At 38.0% G+C, this 23,319-nt stretch overlaps 1 protein-coding gene across 1 annotated transcript in view; it reads right to left on the bottom strand.

Annotated features, from left to right (window-relative positions):
• The window catches only part of ITFG1 (integrin alpha FG-GAP repeat containing 1), a 70,667-nt gene that overhangs the window by 26,641 nt on the left and 20,707 nt on the right, over positions 1-23,319 (bottom strand). The window contains exons 7-10 of the mRNA XM_079315847.1: positions 20,777-20,838; positions 19,393-19,477; positions 7,774-7,868; positions 373-545 (exon numbers count right to left, since the gene is read on the bottom strand). Of these exons, the coding sequence (XP_079171973.1) occupies positions 373-545; positions 7,774-7,868; positions 19,393-19,477; positions 20,777-20,838 (415 nt within the window). The remainder of the gene's footprint in view (positions 1-372; positions 546-7,773; positions 7,869-19,392; positions 19,478-20,776; positions 20,839-23,319) is intronic.

Raw genomic sequence — 23,319 nt, 5'->3', positions numbered from 1 at the left:
AACAGCCCAGAACAGGATCTGCAGCTCACTGCAGCCTGGTGTAACTAGTCAGCACTGACAGCCCAAGTCAGGAATTCACAGCTGACCATTTGGGAAAGGAAAGGGAGAAAATCAGCCCCTGAGCTCTGGAAGGAGCTGCCTCATACTCCAGTCCCTGATGCAATTCCCCACCCAGAGTCCCAGTTTGAGCCTATACAATTATGCATTCTGAGTGGAGCACATAAATGCACACTTGGGTTCAAAAGGAAACACTTAGCAGAGATCAAAAGTCTCATTCACTTGATAGAATGAATGAGATGCACTAAAGTTAGTAATTTCTATGACTGATGATTGAACATGAATCTGACAGCTTTATTTCTAGGTTTGCATTACCTTCCAGAAGTGTTCTTCAGTATAGCAAGTGCATCTGGGTAGCCATCCATATTGTAATCTCCAATGTGAAGTGTAATTGGAAATGAAATTTCTGTTGAAGATTTGTCATTTTGATATGGTACAAAGCCCCAGACTGTGTCTTTATTTCTGAAGTCTTGCAAGACTGGAATCCACTGTAAAATAAATTAAAAAAATAATAAAAAAAAAGAACAACTAGGTAAAGAAATTAATGTTATTTATTTAAACAATGTAATTCTACTTAAACCAGCTGACACCACTTCACCAGGATTCTTAACCATTTACAAGCAAGCATTATTTCCTTACTCTGACACTAAAAGAAAAAAACAATTTGAAGTATTTTTATGCACTCAGTTATTCCAGAACAAGAAAATATAGTTAAGGTTGTAAGAACACAACCAGAATATGGAGACATTCAGGAATACTTTAACTGAAATACAGGCATGCCTGGAATTTATGCTAATCTTTAAGTGTAGGTAAGCTCAAACCATCAGGGCTGTGAGATCCTGAGTCTCATTTTTTCCCCCTGGAATTGCAAAGCAATGCAATAAGCATCACTAAAGCTGGAGGATGGATGCAGCCTCTTTAGATTTGTGGCAACACCAAATTGCTGGATACTGTCAGTATGCTGCAGGACAGGATGGCCATTCAGAGGGGCCCTGGAAAGGTAAGAATGAGCAGACAGTCCCCCTGCACTGGGGAGTAAAGCTCTGCACTGGCACAGGCAGTGCCCAGCTGGGTACCAGCTCTCCTGAGGGAGGGAAGGGTCCTGGTGAGCAGGAAGGAAAAGCTGGGCACAGCAGCATGGGCAGCAAACCAGCTCTGCTCTGGGGCAGCAAACCAGCTCTGCTCTGGAGCTGCTGCCTGTGCTCCTGGCTCAGGATGACCCAGTGTTTCTTTCTGTACAGCACTTGCTCATCTAGAGTCTGTGCCCAGTTTTGTGCCCCACATCTCACAAAGGATTTGATGATACTGAGTGTGTTCAGAGAAGGGTCAACAAGATGGTCAGGCACTGAGGATTTCCCTGGAAGACAGGCTGAGGGCACAGAGAACAGAAGATTTAGGCAGGATCTTGCAAGGAGGCAGCTGAAGAGACAGAGCCAGGCTCTCTACTGTGATATACAGCAGAAAAGCAAGGGAAAATGGTCAGAATGACATGAGGGAGGTTCTGAGCAGAGATCAACAACCAAATTAAAGTACAAACAAGGACCTGAGAAGCTGAAGGATCTTTGTCCTTGGGGGTTTTCAAAGTCCAACTGGACAAAGCTCTAAACAACATGGTCTGAAATCAGTTTGCTCCTGCTTAAAGTAGGAGGCTGAATCTCCTAAGGTTCATTTCAGCTTGAACAATTTTATTATTCATGGATATTTAGAAGCTCAAGAGCTTCAATTCCCCTCCTATATCCCCAGAAGCATCAGATACTGAACTGTTTGATAAGAAATTAAGATTAAAGTATCAAACTGAAACTACAAAAGAAATGCAAAGTATAATTTCTCCAGGACAGGAAATAGAATGCATCTACACTTACTTTCCAAAGCACTGCAGAGGTGCTAAATAGCAATTTATCTTAATTAAAATCAAGGTAATTTTGTCAGTTAGTAGGAAGCTAAAGTGCCAGGGTTAACATCTCAATGTTAACAGGAAAAAAAAAAAAAAAGAAATCAGTGTCATTTTAAAGGTCAGAAGTAATTTTATATGTCAACTAACTGACAATGCTTCAGAAGGACAGAGGGGTGCCATCTTAAAGCACTGCTATCACCAACATCAAAAGCACTTAACAGATCTTATGTGTCCCTCACTCGAACCTTAATTTAGCTCTCTCAGGAACCAGAAGGAGACCCATGACAGTATCACATCCTGCCATGGAAAAACTCCCTTGCTAGCACAATCCAGAGATCAACAACATTCCTGCCACGTGGCTGCTGTGTGTGACTTGACTGCTCCCTTGGGGTTACAAGCAAGCACAGGCAGATCAGAGAAGCCCCCAGAGTGCTGAAGTGCTCTGAGGTCGCTGCTGTGTGGGTCCCAGAGGTGGCTGAGAAGCTCTGGGGCAGTTGTGCCTGTCCCTGCACACACTCAGGTGTGCCATGGCTCTGAACTGAATCCTCATCTGCAGCACCCCCTGCAAACTCCAACCTGACATCAAACACACTTGGACCCTCATACCCCATGACATGCACATGTCTAATTAGTTACTCATGGCTGAAGGTTTGGAAAAATCTAAGAAACAGAAAATAAGGAAAATACTCTTACCCTGAGTGAAATGTTTCAAAGGCATGGATTTCTCAGCCCTTACTTGTCATGCAGAAGACAGATGAAACAATATTATTGCAAAATAGTCTAATTTTGAAAAACAGTGATTGAAATCAGAACCATGAAATATAATACAGCTTTTACTTTACATGGTATTGTTCACACAGTCATTGCAGTAAAATCCAATTATATCCATCATATACTTTCTAAATGTTCTCAGGTATGGTAACACTATCTTAAAGAGACAAAATTAAAAATGAATTTTTAGGCACAAATACAAATTTGTTTCTCTATTACTCCACTCAGAGTGATTCATAGAAGGCAATTTCATATTCCTAAGGTCTACAATGAGATACAAAACTACAGGTGAGCACATCACCACCTATTGGTACCAAGCATCAGCACCACTGATGCCACAGAGCAAATCCATGCCACTGAAGCAGCTGTGGGACCTTTCCCAAGAGCAGCTGTGCAACATTCAGGAACAGCCTTGTTTGATGCATAACCAGATCACACCCAGCACCAGCTGTAACTTACACTGGCAGTTTAAATTCAGAGTAATCCACGCTTTTGGCAAAACTCCTTCTGTAGGTTTCTATTAAAACTGCACTATGGTGCAATGTAATGCAAGATTAATTGTTCTTGTGCCTCGGGACAGAGCTCAGTACAAAAAGCAGAAAAATGAAAATGTGTTTGTCAACAATATAAATCTCCTGCTTATTTTGTATTTGATAATCCAGACAATTACTTTAAGCTTCACTTTTGCTGTTACTATGTTAATAGGAAAATACTAAAACGAATTTTTTAAATTTCTAAGCTAGAAATAGGTGGGTATAATGAGGACACATGAAGCTATTTTTTCTGATCATATGATTTCTCCTACACAGCTGAGATGAGAAAAGATTGAAAAACTGAGTAAGTGTATTTTTAAAAGAAATTTTAAATGAATGCATAAAATTCAGTCAAAGAACAAGATTCACTTCTTCCTTTTCTGTTAAATACCTCTCCATAGCATCACTTATATAGATATTTTGGATCCTTCAATTAATGATTTGTAGGCTTAAATAGGAAAAATATTTAAGTGCTTGAAAATTTGTTTTTAAATTCTTCAAACATCTGTTTTTTCAAGAAGTAGAAAAGAGAATGCTTTCCTGCCCTGTGAAGACAGCATCATTTTCATTTTAAAAAAGACGTAGGGATTTGAAAAAAAACATAAAGCTCTTGGCAGTCACTGTAAAGGGCTTGTTCCTTACAAAGTTCACTCTTCCATACAATAGAGAAGGCACTTCCCTTGTTCAAAAGCCTGTGAGCTGGTCTTTGAGCCCAACCTGTGGGATTAACACATCTCCATTTTTAAATTATGGCCAGAAACCCAGGGAGCACAAAATCCACCCCCAACCAGCTGCTGCTTCCAGACCACACAATAGAGGCACAGAGCCAGCTTGAGTCACAAAGCTGGGAAATTAGTAGCCCATTCCTGGCCAGTACATCTTCTGGGAATGCCAAAGATGAGCACCAGGAGTGGCCTGAAGGAGCTGCCACAGCAGCAGAAGTAACACAAATCCTTTCCCCAGGGCTCCCTCTCTCTCTGCACAAAACAAATAACTCACAGGATTTCAGCGTGCATTAGGTGCATGCAAGGGTCACCTGTATCCCTCAGCAGCTGAGGAAATTACTGTGAACACCATTCACTTATGGTGTTCAAAGCCCAGAAGATGACAATCCACAGCACTGGTCTAGAATCACTGAAAAAAGCAACCAAAGTAGTAAAAGTCTTGTTTTCAATTCTCACAGACCCACAGCTACTTTCAAAAAGAGAAGCAACTTAGAAATGATGAGAAGATCTTGTAGAATATGACATTTATGAAAACTACTGCAGTTGAATCTATTTCCCCTTTAAACTGTAACACAGGAATGAGGAAAAACTTCTGACAGTGACTGACTGCAGCTGATAATTGATGCTGTCACCTCCCTCTCCAGCCTAGAGAATGACACCGTGAAAACCTGGGGTTTGCAGTGAACAACTCGTACTCTACTTCAGACCTGCTTGATTTCCAAGAGCAATAAAGTTATAACCTTTCTATTGTACAGAAAAAGGTTATGAGAATCATCAAACCCACAAAGAAACTCTCAGATGAAGGGTCTGAAATAATAGTGCTTGCCTCAGGAAACAAATGAAAAATCATACTGAATACTTGGCAAAATTAAAGAAGAATTAGTCATCTCTAAGAATATCACAGTATCTAGAGTTCCTACATTAAACACTAGCAAGGATTTTAAAACATTTCCCAGATTAGACTGTGGCTATTGCAGGTGAATTTAAAGAAATCTAAGGTGTCCTAACACCTGCCATAATCTGAAACAGCATACAGGATTCCACTTGGATCTGACAGCAATTCTGCTGTTGCTATGGAAACATTCCCATTCCTTTAAAACCTTAGGAGGTCTGTCTCTCCTTAAGCCACTCATGTGTATTTTGTTGGCCTTTACTTCTGCTCCACCATCTGAAAGAAAAAAAATCTGAGATATTTCTAACCCTTAATGCCTCCCCAACCAGCATAAATTAAACTCTATGATGAAAGGTTACCCTTGAACCAATTCTCCTAGCTTGGCTTGGCTTTGCTTTCCAGTAGCCATCCAGTTGAGCCAAAGACAACCATGAGAAATATCCTGACAGACAGGATCTTACTGGAACAACTCCAGAGCCTGACATGCCATTGCCTGCCTCTCCTCAGTGTAAGTTTTACAGCCACTAAGGATAAGATGTGTATTTCTGACTTATGCATTTCATCCCTCAGCATCACACACCATTATGGAACTGCAGTAACTGTTTCTCATTTGATTTTAGCAAATGCTACAGCAAACAAGTAGGAAGGACAGAACAAGGCCCAGTAGTCAAAGTATTTTTTGTAAGACTGCCATCTCATTTGAGATCTTTCAGATTTGAGAGCAGTTTCTTGAAAAAAAGTAATTAAATTCTGAAAACAAAAGTTTGTTGCTACATCTTTAACTAAAAAAAATAAGTCACAAAATCCTACAACAAAAACTGAAAAAAGACAATGGAGATACAGAGTCTTGTATATTTTTAATACTAGACTTGCAATTTCTCAGTTTCCCACAGATTCCCTATAATCACTACCTGTTCCACAAGGGATACCACCCCCTTATTGAAACACATTCTGCACTACTAGGGCTCCTTATAATTTCCCTCAAATTGTAAAGTGATTAGTAAACAGAATCTATTCCAGTCTTTTGCCACAAAGTTTATCATTCCTCATGAAGAGTAACCTATTTAGTCAAAGCTGGTCATCTGACCTCACAATGAACAAATTCATTGAAATGAAACCTTTTACTTCCAAATAAATATAAAAATTGACATATTTGAATAGATTTCTACCTGAAGGAAGCATGCAACACGTGGGAAAAGCTGCAGATACATGAATGAAGAATGATACTTTTCACTGCTTCAGAACAGAAAAAAGTTTCAAAAGAAAAAAACTCCATCACCTCCAGGAGCGCCAGAAAAGAGTATTCTAGACAGGATTCTTTAAAAGGTTAGACCAGAATAAGTCATTATTACATGCCATTTGATACTGTCATTTTTAATTATAGTCATTCTAAAAATAGAGAGGGAAAATTGCTTTGAAGTTTCAAGGTAAGTCTAAATACTTTTTAATACTTTTTTCTAGCAGGGGGAGAAGCTCTTGGATTTCTTGCTGTTTAAAATAAAGAGGCAATATTTAACTGCTAATTTTTATCTCAGAGGTCATTATCTTGGAAATTATTCTCAAATTGAAACTACTCATTAAAATTGCTAAATTGTGTAAACAAATGAAATACAGGTAAAATATATGATGTATTTGTGACTAAATAGTTTAGTCCTGTCAAAAAAATGAACTTGTGAAGCAAGATAACTGTCTGCATGTAATGCAATGTTACTTCAGAACAGGTTACAATAACAGATTATCTTGAAAAAATTCTGCTATTATGCAAACTGACCCACACCTTGCTCTGCCACTATTACAGTTCCTTTTGGGAACACATCCTGAACACCAGGATCCTCAGACCCTGTAGACTAGTAGGCTACAGTCTGTGTTCTATACATTTTGATTCTTTAAATGAGAAAATCTACACTCTAAACTTGGGCTACAGACTGTAACAAGTTCCACTATAAATTCTGAATTATAGATCAGAGAGGGAACTACTTTTAGCACAAAATTTGACTTAAAATTTTTTAGTGAGGGAATAATCACTAATTCACAACGTGGCTAGCAACACGTACAGCACACATTGCAATTTTCTCTGAGTACCCTAGAGTGGGTTTTTCTGTCAGCTACAAGCACTTTATATGCCACCTTGGCCTTTAGGTTCACACTGCTAAATATAATTTAATAAAACATTTATTAAGCCATCCAACAAACATCTGGTTAATTTACTGCATGCTGCAACTTTATTATAAATCAGGGCACTAAACACTCAAACTAGATGAACACATACTTAAATAAATGAACATATAATAATCTATTCCATGAATTATAACCAGTTCTTTGAAAGCCAGGAATGTTATGAACAAACCACCTCCAACAGTTTAACAGAAACTCAGCCCTGAAGACACACAGTCTAAAAAAAATATCATCTGGAAATTTATTTTATACATATATACAAATACAAAGTAGAAATCAGAGCTAAGAGGTGTGGGCTGGTTCAACTTGATAGATGTATTTGTGTGTATATATATATATTCTTACCCTAAAATAACTCCCTAAGTTCAACTCAACAAGCTCATTTGAGTTAGAATTGTTTCCAGCTCTTAGCACAAACCTTGTTTTTAATCTCATGCTGGGACAATTACAGTGCTTTGAATGCAGTTTTGCAATCAAGAAGGTGACTCTTCAGGAGCATCCATCATTTCCTTGAGTAGAATTAGCCATTATAAAGGATTCTAGGAATCTCTTTCACTAAACCCGTATTTTTTCAGATAGTGAACACGTAAGTAAATAAATACAAATCTCTTGTATTCTATAATTACAGGTGAGAAGGTATCACTTCTTTCCTGAAAAATTTCTATTTCATATAATTTCACAAACACAGTATCTTGCTTTGTCTTTGCTACTCCAAATTCACACTACCTGGTCCAGTCCTAGCTTGGTTAGGTAGATGGCACTTCTTTGACATGTTTCATCTTCACAGACTGGTAATAAATGTTCACTTTGTCCATCCCCATCTGTTAAGAAGAAGAAAAGCCTGTCAGCTTTGTATCTGCAAAATCAGAAACCCTGTTTACATGAAATCATCAGCTGTGAATAATTTACACCTTTTTTAATTGTGAAAAACTACATGTGATAAACGGGATCAATTTAAAATCCTTAATCTAATCATCTGAGCCTTTTGTTTCAAGATTGCCTTGGCTAATGCATTTTCCTCTTGACCCGTAATATTGAGAGAATTTGAAATTTTATGACATACTGAGAAGAGTAAGTCCTTCGTAATTTAATCAATCCCTGGGTTCAGTTGGGGAAAAAATATCTTTAATACCAATCCACCATTACAAGTCCACCATAAAAACTTATTTAATTTTCTGAACTAGTTTTAAACACTAGCACTGTCAGCAAGACTTTAAGAGTCATGAGTTCACATGTAATATCTTAATCTGTACTTAACACAAAAACAACACTGGAGAGTTGATTAACACAATGGCTAATAAATCCCAGGCTTACAGAATTAGGTAAATTTGAGTAAATTACAGGTTTTCAAAAATGTTCTTTAAGCACCTTTAATCCACGTATTTCCAAACACCTTTAGTAGAATAATGACTTTTTAATATTTAAACAAGCAATGACTATTTGTATCTAGAGTTCTGACACAAACAGCATGAAGCAGGGAAAAAAAAGTAATAATTTACTGTCCCTTAGCTACTCCAGGAGAAATCCCTGTGTTGCCATTGTGACCTTGCAGCTCTGCCTTCCTGCCAGGGGCCAGGCAGCACTGGCAGCTCCTGTCTGGGCTGGGGAGGGCACAGAGGGAGTGGAACACGAGTGCCAAGGAGCAGCAGCAAGAACTGAGCATGGAGAACCTGCCAGATCCTCACCAGAACCACACCTGGCTTGCCACAGACATGGTACCCTCACTCAGCACATTTCAGGCAATCCACTTTTCCAGGCTATGGACTCAAAGCTCATAGTGTAATAAAAACAAGTCACCTTTTCAGCTTGGCCCTTAGCCTGTACAGTTCTGAGGAGATGGGTATTTCATTTGAGATAACCACAGTGTTCACTAGGAACACAAACACAGAGAGGTCCTCATCTGGCACATTAATTACTTGAATAATTTCTGCCACTGGATTCTGTATTATACCCATCAAATAGTGCAGGTTACAGCCACAAACATCCTCTCAGCCTGGCTCCCTGACAGCTGCTCAGCTATCCCACAATAAATGACATTCTTACTGGTCTGATATTTCAGAAATGCAGCTTATGAATATGCTACAAAATAGATTTCTGTATGAACCACAAAGGTGCTGAGAGCACCAAAGGGCCTCAGGCACATCTACTGCTTGGGTTTGCAGAAATCCAAACCAGCTTATTTAGGGAAGTGGATTTTGTAAAACTGCTTGATGAAATCTCCTGAGTTACTACACAAAAACCAGATCATTTGCCTATCACTAAACCACTTATTCAATTTCCAGTCCAGTACTGGCCCCAGCCCCAAAACCCTGCCATACTTTACCAGCACCACAAGAAAGGCTTTCTCAGCCTGCCAGCCTCTACTTGTGTGAAGCTGAACCTCCCTTTGGGGGTGTGTGTACATCTATATCTGTGCAGTTGCATTTTCTGGGTCCCTCCCTTATTTCATCAGGAAGTTGGGAGATAGAAAGGAGGGTTATAAGGGGAGGAGGAGTGATGAAAATATCAGACTTCCCCAAATATCTCCAAGTGATAAAGCCAAACTTTTAGAGGCTTCCTACATCCCATCTGCCTCATGAATTACTTTACCCCACCTCCAAACCCCTCCCAAATCCTGATGGCAGCTTTTTCTCCAGGACAGAGAATTCAGGATGTGAAGTAGCCTAGATGATAGAAATCCAGTAAGTTCACATCCAAAGAGATGGGAAAGGGAATTCCCACTGAACAGAGAAATCAACATTGCAATTATTGAATCTGACCACCCAAAATCAGCACCAACTCCTGAAGGTGTTTGAAGAACAATAATTAAAACATGTTACTATCTTGAATCTTTGCTTGCACAAACAGATTAAAACACTGTAGGACTACAGTTTGTTTCTAAACTTAAATGGAAGAAAGCGTTAAATTTGCAAATTATAAAACATGGGAATACTGAAGGATTTACTAAAACTGAATTAAGTTGCAGACATATATGTTTTCTGATTATAAAATGCAAATTAAGCCCTAATATTTTAATCACATTTCTACAAAAGTTTCAGTTTGAAGTGATTTTAGATTTTCAATAACATACAAGGACAAAGAACCACCTTCCTTCTGTTTCAAAAAGGGACAAAAACAAGGATGTTCCAATTTTAAATTATGCTATGGAGCAGAGATGAATATAATATGTTTGAATCTACTTATACTGCAAACATTCATCTTGTTATGCCAATAACTCAGTTTGATAGTGTGGGCAGTCAATGTCCAGAGTAGGACAGGACACTGATGAAAACACCCTCAGAGCTTTGAGGAATAACCAATCCATAGGGCAGGAAGGACAGACCTGGCACAGAATTAGACATGAAGCCACCACCTTGTACATGAAGGTGTTGTAGATAATTTAGAAGCTCAAGACTTGATTAAAATATTCAGTATGATCAAAGAATGAATAAATGCAAATATGCATCAAACATCACATCTTTGTCCCTGCAAACTGAAAACATTATGACATATATTCAATATTGGAAGGGCAGAGCTTCCTCAATTCCTTTGACCAGAAGATAAATGTCCATTTACATAACTTCTCTTACAGGATCACATTTTCAGTTTCAATTTCTCTTCAATTCTGTGTAACAGGTAATTAAGAATCCAGTAGTTAAAAAAAATAAAATTCAAGATATGAGAAAACTCTGTTGAAAATTTACAGCAGTAAAAAAGATTTAAAATTAATTCTTGTCAAAAAGCATCCTGAAAACAAGATGAGAGGCCATTCTTAAGCTGGCATATCTCAAATTATTGTATCCACCTCACAAAAGTTTCTCAGATAGAGATATCCATCCTATGGAGATTGGCCTGGTTTGCTTGGATTTTGTTTGGTTGGTTTTTATTTTCCTGTTTTACACTCTGTGCTCAGCTGAATTGAAAGATCACGAAGATGAGATTTAAAAACATGAATTCGGTACTTAGAGCAGACAGAACAAATGTTAAACTTAAAAGGCTTCAAGTAAAGCTCCAGCATTGAGCATGTAGCTGGAAATAGGACATCAATGAAACAAGAATATCTTCTGAGACGTAGCAAAATAGTTTAAGAAAACCCACAATTAGTCAAATACTGTATTACAGAAAAGTAGCAATCAAAGAATGAAAAGCCCAACATTCTTCATCTCTATCATAATATTACATCTTATTTCTTTTCCAGTTTTTATATCTAAAGCACATCTTACAATGTACAGATCCATCTTTTATAGCCAGAAATAAAATGTTTCCTGCATTTCTGAAGCTTTTTCAAAGACACTGTGAAACCAATGAATCAATACAGCAGCTTTTCCAGTTTTGAAAGGTAATATTTCCTTCTTCATCTTTACATGATGCTACCTTGGAAGCACCTGCTGGAATGCAAACTACTGACCTTGAAGACCACACAAAAAACACCCTCAGCAGTTGCTAACTTAAGAGCTTTAACTCCCATAAATTCACTTTGGCTGCAAGAAACACTTCCTATCTTCATGCCTGGTTTCAATCTTAATGTAAATAAACATCCTTCAGTTTTAAACTCTGATCTTGAAGTTAAATTTCTCCACAAAGGAAGATAGAAATTCAAAAGAGAACCATTAGCCCAACTGATCAGTGCAATTAGGTATTCATAGGTGACAAAACATGCATTGGTGACAATGGCTGGATGAACTCACACCTATGTTGGTTTCAAGTATTTATGAAAAATCCCTTCCATAACATGTCTTTAATAATCTCCTTCAGCCTAGGTCCACCTAGGAAATCCTCTGTAAACTTCACTCAGTTCCTGGGGTCTCCTACTGTCTACTACTGTCACTTTCATTTAAAAATGAAATCTCATTCCAAACTGGTGGAAACCTGATTTGCAATTACAATGACATTTACAGCAGTAGGTGTGCCCAAACACTCCAGAGTCCAAATATCCTGTGCTAGCACCACTCAGCTTGGAGCACCTTTGACAGACCAACAGAAACTCAAGTGGTAATGAGCAAGTTCTCAACACACGATTCTGGCTTGACAATGACACAGCATAATTCCATGGTTAATAAAGATCAAGTTTTGTAGGCAGTGGAAAGGGCTAGAAAAAGAACAGTCCCACATACTCATCACCTGCAAACCTGTACTTATGTCTAAATATGTAAAGACAAAATTAGAAGTCTTATTCCATGCAGGAATCATGTGAGAATCACTCCTTACAACTGCCTGATTGCTGTGTTTCAAACAACAGCCAGGGACACAGAGCCTCTTTCCAACACCAAGTGCTGGCAGCCCAAAGCCACTGCCTGTGCAGGTCCCTGGGAGCACACCTTGCACAGAGGCTGTGTGAGACATGGCTGAGCTTTAACATTGATTGTGAATGCTCACACTTGCAAAAAAAAACAGCTCAAGTATTTTCAATCTGTTCTAAAGGTAAATTTAAATAGGAGAAAGTAGAAAAAACTTGTCAATTAGACTAAGCAAAACATACAACAATGTTATCAAAATTGTTAGATGCTCCACAAGCAGTACCAAGGTACTACAGTCTGAAAACACATTTTAAACATTCATTTGCTATTCACAAATAACAAATGGTCAAAGGAGTTCCACACAAAAAACTTCTTCCCAAGTCCAGAGATATCAGAGAGGTGCCTGTAAAGCAAACACACTTGCTATTTACTTAGCATGAGTAAACCTAAGCAAAAGACACTCCATCCCAATGTTCAAATTCCTCTACAAACATAGAAAAAGGTGTCACAAAAGTGCTGTTTTGCAACCAGGTTCAAGGATTATTAGATTCATGCTTGTGCAATGTACTTCCCAACATGGGCTCTGAAAAGAAAATGGCACCTGGAGAAGTGACAAGTTCTGTGATCACTTACTCCAAAACTGTTTCATAATACATCAAGATAAAGTTGTAGCTATGAAGAGCAAGACAGCTTTTGGTGGGTGTATGATCTAAACCTTTTTAATTTAAATGCTCTGTACTTCTGCTGCAGAGTAATCTTCTGCTCCATTAAAAACAAAAATGGAATCAGCTTTTGGGGTTATTCTGAGATCATAGACTGATCATTGGAAGTTATTACAGTTCTGCTATATAGAAAATAAACTGTTTTCTGGCAAATCGGGGGTCGGACTTGAGGATCTGTAGAGGTTCTAACCCTAACTATCTGATAAAATGGAAATATGTTAACTGTATCAGCTAAGAAAGTTAGCTTTCATAATTCTGATCATGAAAACAAGAACCTACATATACCACAAAATCCTCATTCAAACATCTCTCCCTCTTGTCTTTGGCCAGTTCTCATATCCTCTCTCATGAGTCTTCAATTTACAGTTCTAAAGAACAGTAAGAGGATCAACAAAAAAAAAAGCCCTGTTAGGGTTGTACTATAGCAATATCCTTCTGGGGCAGCCAAGAAGCCTACAATAAGTACAACTGAGTTTGACATTCAAATAAAATAGAGGTTTATTTGAAAGCTGATTATCTTAAATTTATCTTCTCAAGTAATTAAATCATTAGAATTCTTTTGTCACTCTTTGCCTTAAGGTGCTCAGTGAGATGGTCATGACAGACATAGTTATAATAAATTACTAAGATAATTACACATTATTAAAACAATCAATGTCAGCTGCCTTTACCAAATGTGAATCATAACTTCAAAAAACAGATGCAAAGAGCTCTTCCAGATGATTCAAAGCTCTGTGGACATTAAAGAAATCCTCATAACTCTTTAAAATCAATTCTGATTTTAAGTTCTTCCAAAGAATCCATATGCAGAGCTCCACTGCACAGAAGCACTTAAACACAGTGTGCCAGCAAACTGCACAGTGAGACTTCCAGGCTGCACTGGAGCCAACAGTGCAGCCTTCTGCCTCAAATGGAAATTCCAGGACTAACTCTGATCCAAGCAGGGAAAAGAAGCTGCATCAAATACAACATGAACCTCCCCCACACCAAACAAAATCATCACTGAAACATCTCTTGTAGTTTCTGCTGAAAGCTGCTTGTCTCACCTGTTTCATATTTAAACAAACTCCCAAGCCTGGCTGTACATTTGGAACTCTGGGATGCTCCACATATTCAAAGCTCCCATGGCAACAACCCCAGGGGCTGCCAAAGGAAGGAATAACAGAAACCAAGGCAAACCTCTGGTGTAACTGCTCTGGGTCAGCTCAACCTGGGCCAGAGCTCCTTTGTATCAACCATGAACAGTGCCAAAGAAAAATTCAATCCTGGGATGAAGTTGTTCAACAAGGCACAGATAAACAAGTGACACATGTAGCACTCCACCAATTTTATTGTCAGAAAGAATGCAAAGTTCTTAATTTACAAGCCCATTTGACAAAAATTAATATGAAGCAACAGCAATTATTTTCCCCAGGAGATACTAGCATTTGTCAGCACACGTGAATGACCTTGGCAAAATACAGGAATCTGATTTTCCCCTCTAAGAAATTGACACTGGGAACTACATTTAAAACATTGAGGTACCACTGAAGAGCACTGCTGGTTGCAAATTAACTAAAACAGACTTAGCTCCTAAACACACTTTCACAGACTCAAAAGACAAGTGTCAATTCACTTGGTATGTCTCTATACACTGCTGCTTCAGAAGTGCATCTGGTACTAAAATAATCTCCTCCACATCTAAAGTCTCTCATTTGAGAGGCTTCATTTCCATTAACTTTCAGAGCTTTTTGACCCAAACTGATCACAGTAACCCCAGCTTTCCTCATATGCAGAGCATTTCACACACAGAGGTGTTGTCACCCTGCACCTTAAGGTTCTTAGAGAATCCTTTCATTGACTACAGGAGTGCTAAATATTTTCACAACAGTGCTCAAAGGAGAAAGGTTTACTTAAGTGGTGATTTACCAAAATGTACCATTAAAATTTCCCTTTGATACATTGCTGCTGCATCTGATGATGCAACATTCTGAGGGGAAAAAAAAAATTCAGATGCTAGAATGAAGTCGACAGATTAAATTAAAAGGCACAAAATCAAAATGCAACTGCAGGCAGAAAAGCAGTGCATTTAAAGTATATTCAGCTGCAGGATAATTAAGATCTACTTAAAAAAAAAAGAAAATTAAAATCTTTCAACAAAATGCATTTGGCACAGTGCTATGAAGGTTGAAAAACCCCCAAAGGTTAGGTACTATGTTATCCTGCTTAAACATAATTAACTGGCAATAATGAGCTATCATTTCCTACAAGGAAAGTGATAATTACTACCACATATCATACAAGTAGTTAACATACATGAAATAGTTCAATTACTTGGTAGGGGGGAGAACAGAGAGGATTCTCTTAGGATTATTAGTTGGATAACTGGATTTTAAATATGAGAAAAATATGAGTTCAGGCCTCTAAAAGACAGTGATGGAACTTTAACAAACCCAATCCATGTTTGTTGAAAAAGCAAGCAAGAGTGCCTAGTAGGGGTGAATACAAACTTCTTGAATTAGAGAAGAGAAAGGGCTACAGCTAAGAAATCAAATCGTGACTAAAAGATAAAGGACTGAGTTGGCTAAATGCTACCTAGAGAAACAAAGTTTTGTACTATATTTACTTAGGAGGACACCATGAGCAAGTTTGATTTCAAACAGCTATTTTTACTCTCCTTTAAATACAGGCCAAAAGAAAGTTCTTTGTCTTGACTAAGCAAAATCAATGACTGATAGATCATCCTTTGGTATCTGAGACTGGAAAAGTTTGATAAATCAATCTCCATTATCCAACTGAGCCAATCATAGTTAAATAGCAATTATGACACCAATTTCCTACAGAAATGAATTAATGGATCATATATTCAGCACAATATCCTGTGCTAATAACTTCTGACTCACTACTTCAAAAACATATGTCATCAATCTTTAAAACTGAGAAAATATCAGGCTGTTGTGTCCAAAATATGGTTCACATTCATCGAATGCACAAAAAAAAGGTCATTTTCAGACTGCCCCATTGAAATCCTTCAATTTCTTTAAAAAACATTTTCATAATTTAAGTGACAATTAATAAAACTCTCTATATACTTGCAAGTATTTGTCAGGATTCTAGACAACATCTATGATTTCCTCTAAAGACAGTACCAGCAGATCTTACAAAACTCCTCTGCTGGCTCACAGATAACAGCAGCACAGGATTAATCATTTTTGCTATAGCAACCACTGCACTGCAATTACCACAGTGACATGAGAAGAATAGAAAAAGTAATAATGAAGAGCTCTCACTTGTTTGGAGCAATGTGGCAGCTAAATAAGTGCAGAATTCTCTAGTGCCCAACTCTGCTCACCTTAATCAATTGAAATGCCATTTGTAATAGATGTCAAAATGCATTTCTGATTTATTTTTAAAAGGGCAATACAAATTTGTCAATTGTTCCCTGTCCTTTGGTCAGATTGATGTACAAATCACTGCTATCATGTAACAGGGGGGAGTGCTACTTATTACAGAGGTTCCAGCTTAGTCATAAAGTGCAAGGTCTACTCCATTACCATAAATGTAATGATATATACACACATCCTTCTATGTAATTTTCCATTAAAATACACATACACATTTTTAGAAATGAACTGGACTTTCAGATGCATACAAACACACATTTGCTTATTTTTAATGAAAAAAACCTTTATTTTTTCAGTACTTCAGGAACACTTGGTACTAAAGTTATACCAACATCTGTGGCAATTTCTCATGAGTCACCTAATTGCTGGTTTTTCCAACTCCACTTATCCAAATAATTTATACTTGATAGCTGCTGTTCAACCTGCTTAGTTTAAGAAAGGAAATTTACCCCAAATTAGTTGCTTTTGGAAGTTCTCAGAATCTTATACAAAGCTCCCCCTTTTTCTGGTTAATACTCATGGCTGGAAAAGGTACTTCAAATTATATTTTCAGAAGCAGGAAAGAATGTTAGAAAAAGTGACCTTTTGAATCAATTGTTTTGTTAAGAGGCAGGTGTGATCAGCAAATGAGAATCTGGCACTGCAGGAGTGCAAAGGGCACAGGCAGAAAGGTGGGTGTGAGAGGGAAGGCAGCAGCTCAAGTGGCACAGCCCCAAGCACACCCAACACTGCTGCAGAGTCCAACATGCACAAGGTTAATTCATGAGAAGTGGCAGAGTGAAAGCAGAGAGGTACAGAACCCTCTGAGACCTTTAGCAAATGGCAAAGCTGGCACATCATCTGTGAGGTACAGAAAATGTCAAGGAAGGGGAAAAAAATAGAGGCAGGCAACCCAGAAGTAAGAATGTCAGAGGCTTGAGCCCATATTTTGAACATTTCAAGTGCCAGGGGCTGTGTCCCAGTGCCAAGAAGAGGATGCCTGTGGCAGAGCACAGTGTGAGTGCACAGCACATTCTGCATCATGCACAGCTTGGCAAAATCTGTCAAGGTAGAAGGCAGCACAATCTTCTAACACATCTCATTTTCCATTTCATTGTGGTATTGTGATTTGTTGTGCAATCAGGCCCCATTACAGATAGCCAAATTATTCTAAACTGCAAACCATCATACCTCAACTTCCTTTGACTTACAACAATTGTTATTGTCATTTTTGAAATGGAAAACTGGAAACAGGAGAGGTTCAAGCCTGACACTCCATTTCTAGTAAAGCATTGTCTTTATTCTTTAACTCCAGCTCAGTACAAGCAGCTGCATGCTCAAAGCCAGTGTTTGAAGTACCTGAATGTAAGCAGACACAGCACAGTGGGTGAGTGCAGTCACTGTGATAGAGCAGCACACCCATAATGGGACATTCTGCCCCTCTGCTGTTGGACTGGAGCAGAACAAATGAATTTGATGATAATTAGCAGTGCAGGGCATTAAACAAGGGTGCTGGAACTCCAGCCCAGCAGTCCCTGGGCCACTGCCCTTCCTCCCAAGCTCAGCTGTACAAACCACTGCCCTGCCACAGCACTGCACACTCCATTTAGCCACACATTCAATATTTCAACTTTAACATTGGAACAGTTCCACTACTCTTTGCAAAGATATCCCAGGGTTTATTACCATTCAGTTAATTACTATAAATTTCTAAGATTATGATTTATCATTTGGGCTCATTAGTCACCTAACATGGAGATAAAATTATCCTGTGTTATGATAGCTTTTCACATAGTCATTGTTAAAAACTTATAAAAAAAATTCTCTTTAGTATCTATTAAGACACATTATTCAGAACATCAGCTTGGAAAATTATTACAAAAGATTCAGCACACTAAATTTTTTTTAACTGCAAAAACTGTATTATTCTATTATTTCTTTCATATACTGTATAGATAAGTATTCAAGATAAATAGTAAAATATTTTATTAAAACTTTGTCAAATATTTTAGAAAATGTGGCAAACATTTCACAGACGAGCCTGGGGCATGGTTCAGGTTCTACCTGACTTCACTGCCTGTAGATCTGGTCTAAGGACCATTACCCATCCAGCAGAGGTGTCTTGAATCCACATCTCAGCCTGAAAACACTTGTAAGTGGAAGCACAAAGCAGAGACACACTCTGGGTCTAAGTAGTTTAAAAATTGTCATTTTCTTTAAAATAAGTTTTTCAAGACAATGTTGAAACAAGGGTACTGTTTGACAACATTAAAAGACAGGCTCAGTCTCACTGTAACAAGCGTTTTATAAATACATTATTTTTACATTTATAAATACATTATTTTTAAGAAGTTATTTACAGACAATTATGTCAGAGTCAGACCTGCAACATTTTGCCTCTTGTTGGAAAATTGGTATTTTAGTGCACAGAAAAATAGTATTTATTAATAAATATATACAACACCAACATGCCCCATTCTCTGTAACATGACAAAAACATTGATAAGACATAATTGACTGGAAAGGTACATTCTAATAGAAAAATATAGGCTTTCACTAACCCTTGCAAAAACAGATTTACATATAAATTAAATTCTTCTCCTGTCCAAAAGCCTTCCAGAATTTTCAATTACAACCATTTTACCATCTTCCAGCAGTTTAAATTCAAATAATTTTATTTCATTTAGTCTTTATTAGTTCGTACAAGTGAAGAATTTAGAAACATTTAATCAGATAAAAAGAATTAAAATAATGACAAATCAAATAAGTGTCCAATAAAATTAAGTTTAATGTTGTACCATACCTCAAAGCAACAAAAATTAGATACATGTGAGGGAGAATGTACTGAGATAACCAAAGCTGAATTTGGTAATAATTATTCTCAGACATTTCAAATTTACAAATAAACATAACACATTAAAGGGAAAGAGCAGAGAAACATAAAAACCCCATCTAGAGCTAACACCTTTATTTGTTCTCCAGTGCAGAGCAGCTAACCAAAGCATGAGAAAGCAACACTCAGGGCAGTAAAAGAAGAAAACTCACCAAAATCTGCAAACACGGACTGCCCAACAACTTTGGCACCACTGGGCATTTCCTTACTTTTTCCAACTTTAGAGAAGTTTCCATCCTAGCAAACAGAACAAAGATGATGGAAAAATGAATGCAGAGTAATAAAAATTGACTTTTGAACCAAAGAAAATATAGATCACTAGTGGAGGACTTTAGCAGATAAGAGAGAGACATCTCAGCTACAGAAAAAGGCACTCTTCAAAAATTGGGACTGACTTCTTGCATTTCTAATCCTTTCTGGATTTTTGTGGAAATCCATCAATAGTAATATTCAGATACAATTTCCATGCATTTTGCTGTGCTATGAGGAAGAGATTGGATTATTTTTCAGCAACATTGTCTAAATGATAATTAAGTGATTATGAATACTATTGTGCATTTTTGCACATTAACATGTGATTTCATAGATGTATGCAATATATAACAACACACCTGCATAAAAATTAAAAACAGAGTCCTGATTTGCCTTCTAATTTGGAAATAAATTGATTTTCTACTAGGTCTGGCTTAGAACTTGTTTTGCTTATCCTTTATTAAAATCTAGGTCTACAGAAAACAATAGCCCATTATACCATCAGAAAGATATTTTCCTGGTTGATTCCAAAGAACAGAATTGTTTCTTTCTAAAGGTAAGCAAATCTAGCAATATAAAATGTATAATGCAGGATTATATTTAGAATACAAGCCCAAAATTTGTAAGGAAATTAAAAGAAATCCCACTAACAGGACAAAAACCTTGTGTACTTACAAACACTCAATAGCCAATGATTTTCAAAGTCTACCTAAAGCTGCAAATGCAGGCTTCATGACTCACTGCTTTCATTACTCTTGCCTGGGAGAAGATGGCCAGGTTATCTCAGACAGGACTCTCTTCTACAGTGACTCACTGTGATATCATGGACTCATTTTCAGGCAAATCCTCAAAAATGTCATCCCATTAAGCACTTTGTATTATCATTAAAGGATGAACTTATAGCTATAGTCCTTCTGGATAACAAGGTACAAAGGATGCCCCTGGCCAAGTTAGACAATACAAAAGCAGAATCTCAATAAACAAATATTAATCCATTGATCTATTACTCCTCAAACCTGAATTTCAGTTATGATATTCAGTTAACACAGGCCTTGGGATTTTCTCAAATGTGTTTTAACAGTCAGAAGTGACATTTTGAACCCCTGTCCCAGAAAAATCTTACCTAAGACCTGGAGTCATGTATCTAACAAAGTTTACTTACAAAAAACCAAAAAACAATCATCTTTCAGACAGCAAGAATGAAACCAAACTGATCAGTCAGAAGATAACTCTTTGGGGTTAATAAATTCTCTGTTTCAACAGAATGGTTGTGCTTTCTCTTACCTTATTTACCCACGTCTCAAACTGAATGGTTTTGGAGTTTGGTGATGTGGTAAGGAATAAATCTGAGAGGAAAATATAAGAAAAATTAGATATTTAACATTTGACTACACACAAGAATATTTGATCACTTAGTAAAAAAAATTTTAAAATGTTACCCATATTTTAGTCGTTATAAATACTTAATATAATCACTAGAACATAATGTAAGAAAGACTAAAAACACAGCCCTCAAAAGTATTTTCATATTTGTACTCTTCTGAATAAATAAATATCAATAAATATTAACTAGCCTTTTGTATGGGATATGTTGAATTAAGCAACAGGTATGCTATTGACAGGAGAAGAAAATTAGATGGAGAAATATTTCTGGCTTCCTATACACTAAAATTCTCTCAAACATCAAAACAGTGCAAAAAGGAGCTTCAAAGGATTTACTTGGCAAGGCCTAAAGAAGAGTTTATATACCCCCTTCTAGACAAGTCCCCAATTTAGGAAAATGGGAAGAAAAGGCTGTTATTAAAAAAAGGTGGAGGTTGAAGAATAATAAAATAATTTAAGAAATTAAGTCCAGTGTTAAGAAATCCAGATTTAAGAAAACTACTCTTTTAGATTTAAACACTTGTTTTCTTTGTCTCCTCCCTCCCTGCAATTTCAACTGTCATTCTTTGAGTTAGAACACAATGGTTACTTTGCAGGAAGAAGAAAAAGAAAAGAAAAGAGAATATTAATGCTTTACCCTGAGGTGTTTTACTGAATAAGCAGGTAGATGGCTGTACAGGGAATTTTAAATGGCACAATAAGGGATATTATCTTCCAGGGAAAAAAAACCCCAGCAGCAAACAACAACCACAAGCAAAAAACCACACCTAACAAGCAAAGCCCAAACACCCCCCCCCATTAAAACCAGCAAAGATTCTCCTTACAAATATCACTCCCCCCACAACTTAAAAGCTCTACCATTTAATTTTATTCTTTTGAATAACTGAAATGGCCATTTCCTTTACAGCATACACATGAAAAGCATGATAGTGTGTGCTTCATTGGAATGAATTACAGTGACACTTAAGGACTTCTTGAAGGTGAGACAAAAGTAATGAAAATAATCTGAAGACAACATAAGGGTAAATTAGAAAACTTATATATACTTTCAAATATTAACATTGCATATAGAAAGAATCTTATGCAATACTGTTGCTTACTATCAAATACAAGCCAGAAAAATATTCAAAAATCCAATACTTTCACAGGGGGAGAAACAGAAACATCAAATAACAGAAGCCTTAACTAATTTTCCTACAGGCCAAAAAGCCACTATATCTTAGAAAAAAAAGTTTTTGAGGTTTAATTATTTCAAGCAGAGTCCTTGCTGTACTTGGTACTGGAATTTGCCACGAGCTCTGGGCTCTGCTGCACACAGGTTATGCTGCAACAAGCTCTGAAGTGTTCTGCTGAAATACCCAGCAAAGGATGAGCATTTGCTGCCAGCTGGGGCAGGCTGGGTGACCCTCACAGCCATTCTGTCTGCAATGTAACCTCTCCCCAGCACCTGTCTGACTCCATCTCACACTGCAGAGCTGACCTCCCACCTTCACTGCTGAGTCAATCCTCCCTCCAAGGGGAGACCCGGTGAGCAGCAACTCAGCATTCCCTCTGGTAATGTTTATATTTTGGGACTCTGTCCCAGACAGGAACAGCTGCCAACACCAGACATAACTCACCTAATGTCACCATGCTAGAACTTGCCCCAGCTCCCTCAGCAGGGAGATGTTCCAGTCCCTTTACCATCTTTGTCACCCTTGGCTGGCCCTGCTGCAGGATCTCCATGTCTCTGGTACTGAGGTGCCCAGAGCTGGGCACAGCACCCCAGGTGATCCTCAGCAGGGCTGAGTGGAGGGGCAGGGTCCCCTCCCTGACCTGCTCCAGTGCTCTTCCTAAAGTCCCCCAGGATCCCATTTGCCTTAGGGTCACAAGGACACGGCGCTGGCTCATGACAGCCTGCTGTCCACCAGGATCCCCAGGCCCTGGTCAGAACTGCTGCAGGTCACTCCCAGCCTGTGCTGGTGTGGGGCTGTTCCTGCCCAGGTGCAGGACTCTGCACTGATTTTCTCTCCAGCAGCTTAAAGACAATTACATTCAGTGACATTCCTGTTTTGCACTGAACTCCCTCCCCCAAACCAGCTTCTCTCTAAAGTCAGTAAATTACTTTTGCTCTCTGTTCCTCTCCATGTACTCCTCAGTCTCCTTTTTCCTAACTGCAGGCACATAACATTACATAGAACGAATGAACCAACACAGCAGAGCAGTTCCAAGGCTGCTGTAATGTCACACTGTACTGGCAAAGTGCAAAGGCAGGCTAAGAGAGCAGATAATCTAAAAATAGTCTAGAGGAGCTGGTGCCACTCTGCTCCTGCATTAAAGAAACAAGCTGTGATTTCCCATAGGATAACTTAGTACAGGTACAGCAACACCACCTCTGGTTCTAGAGCCAACCAATTCCACTGGTACCTTATTACCAATTATCCCCCTCCTTTTTATCCTTAAGC

Source organism: Erithacus rubecula, assembly GCF_903797595.1.
Source record: "Erithacus rubecula genome assembly, chromosome: 12".
Classification (NCBI taxonomy): Eukaryota; Metazoa; Chordata; class Aves; order Passeriformes; family Muscicapidae; genus Erithacus; species Erithacus rubecula.
Note: the sequence above shows the minus strand (reverse complement) of the source record. Positions and strands in the feature narration are given on the sequence as shown.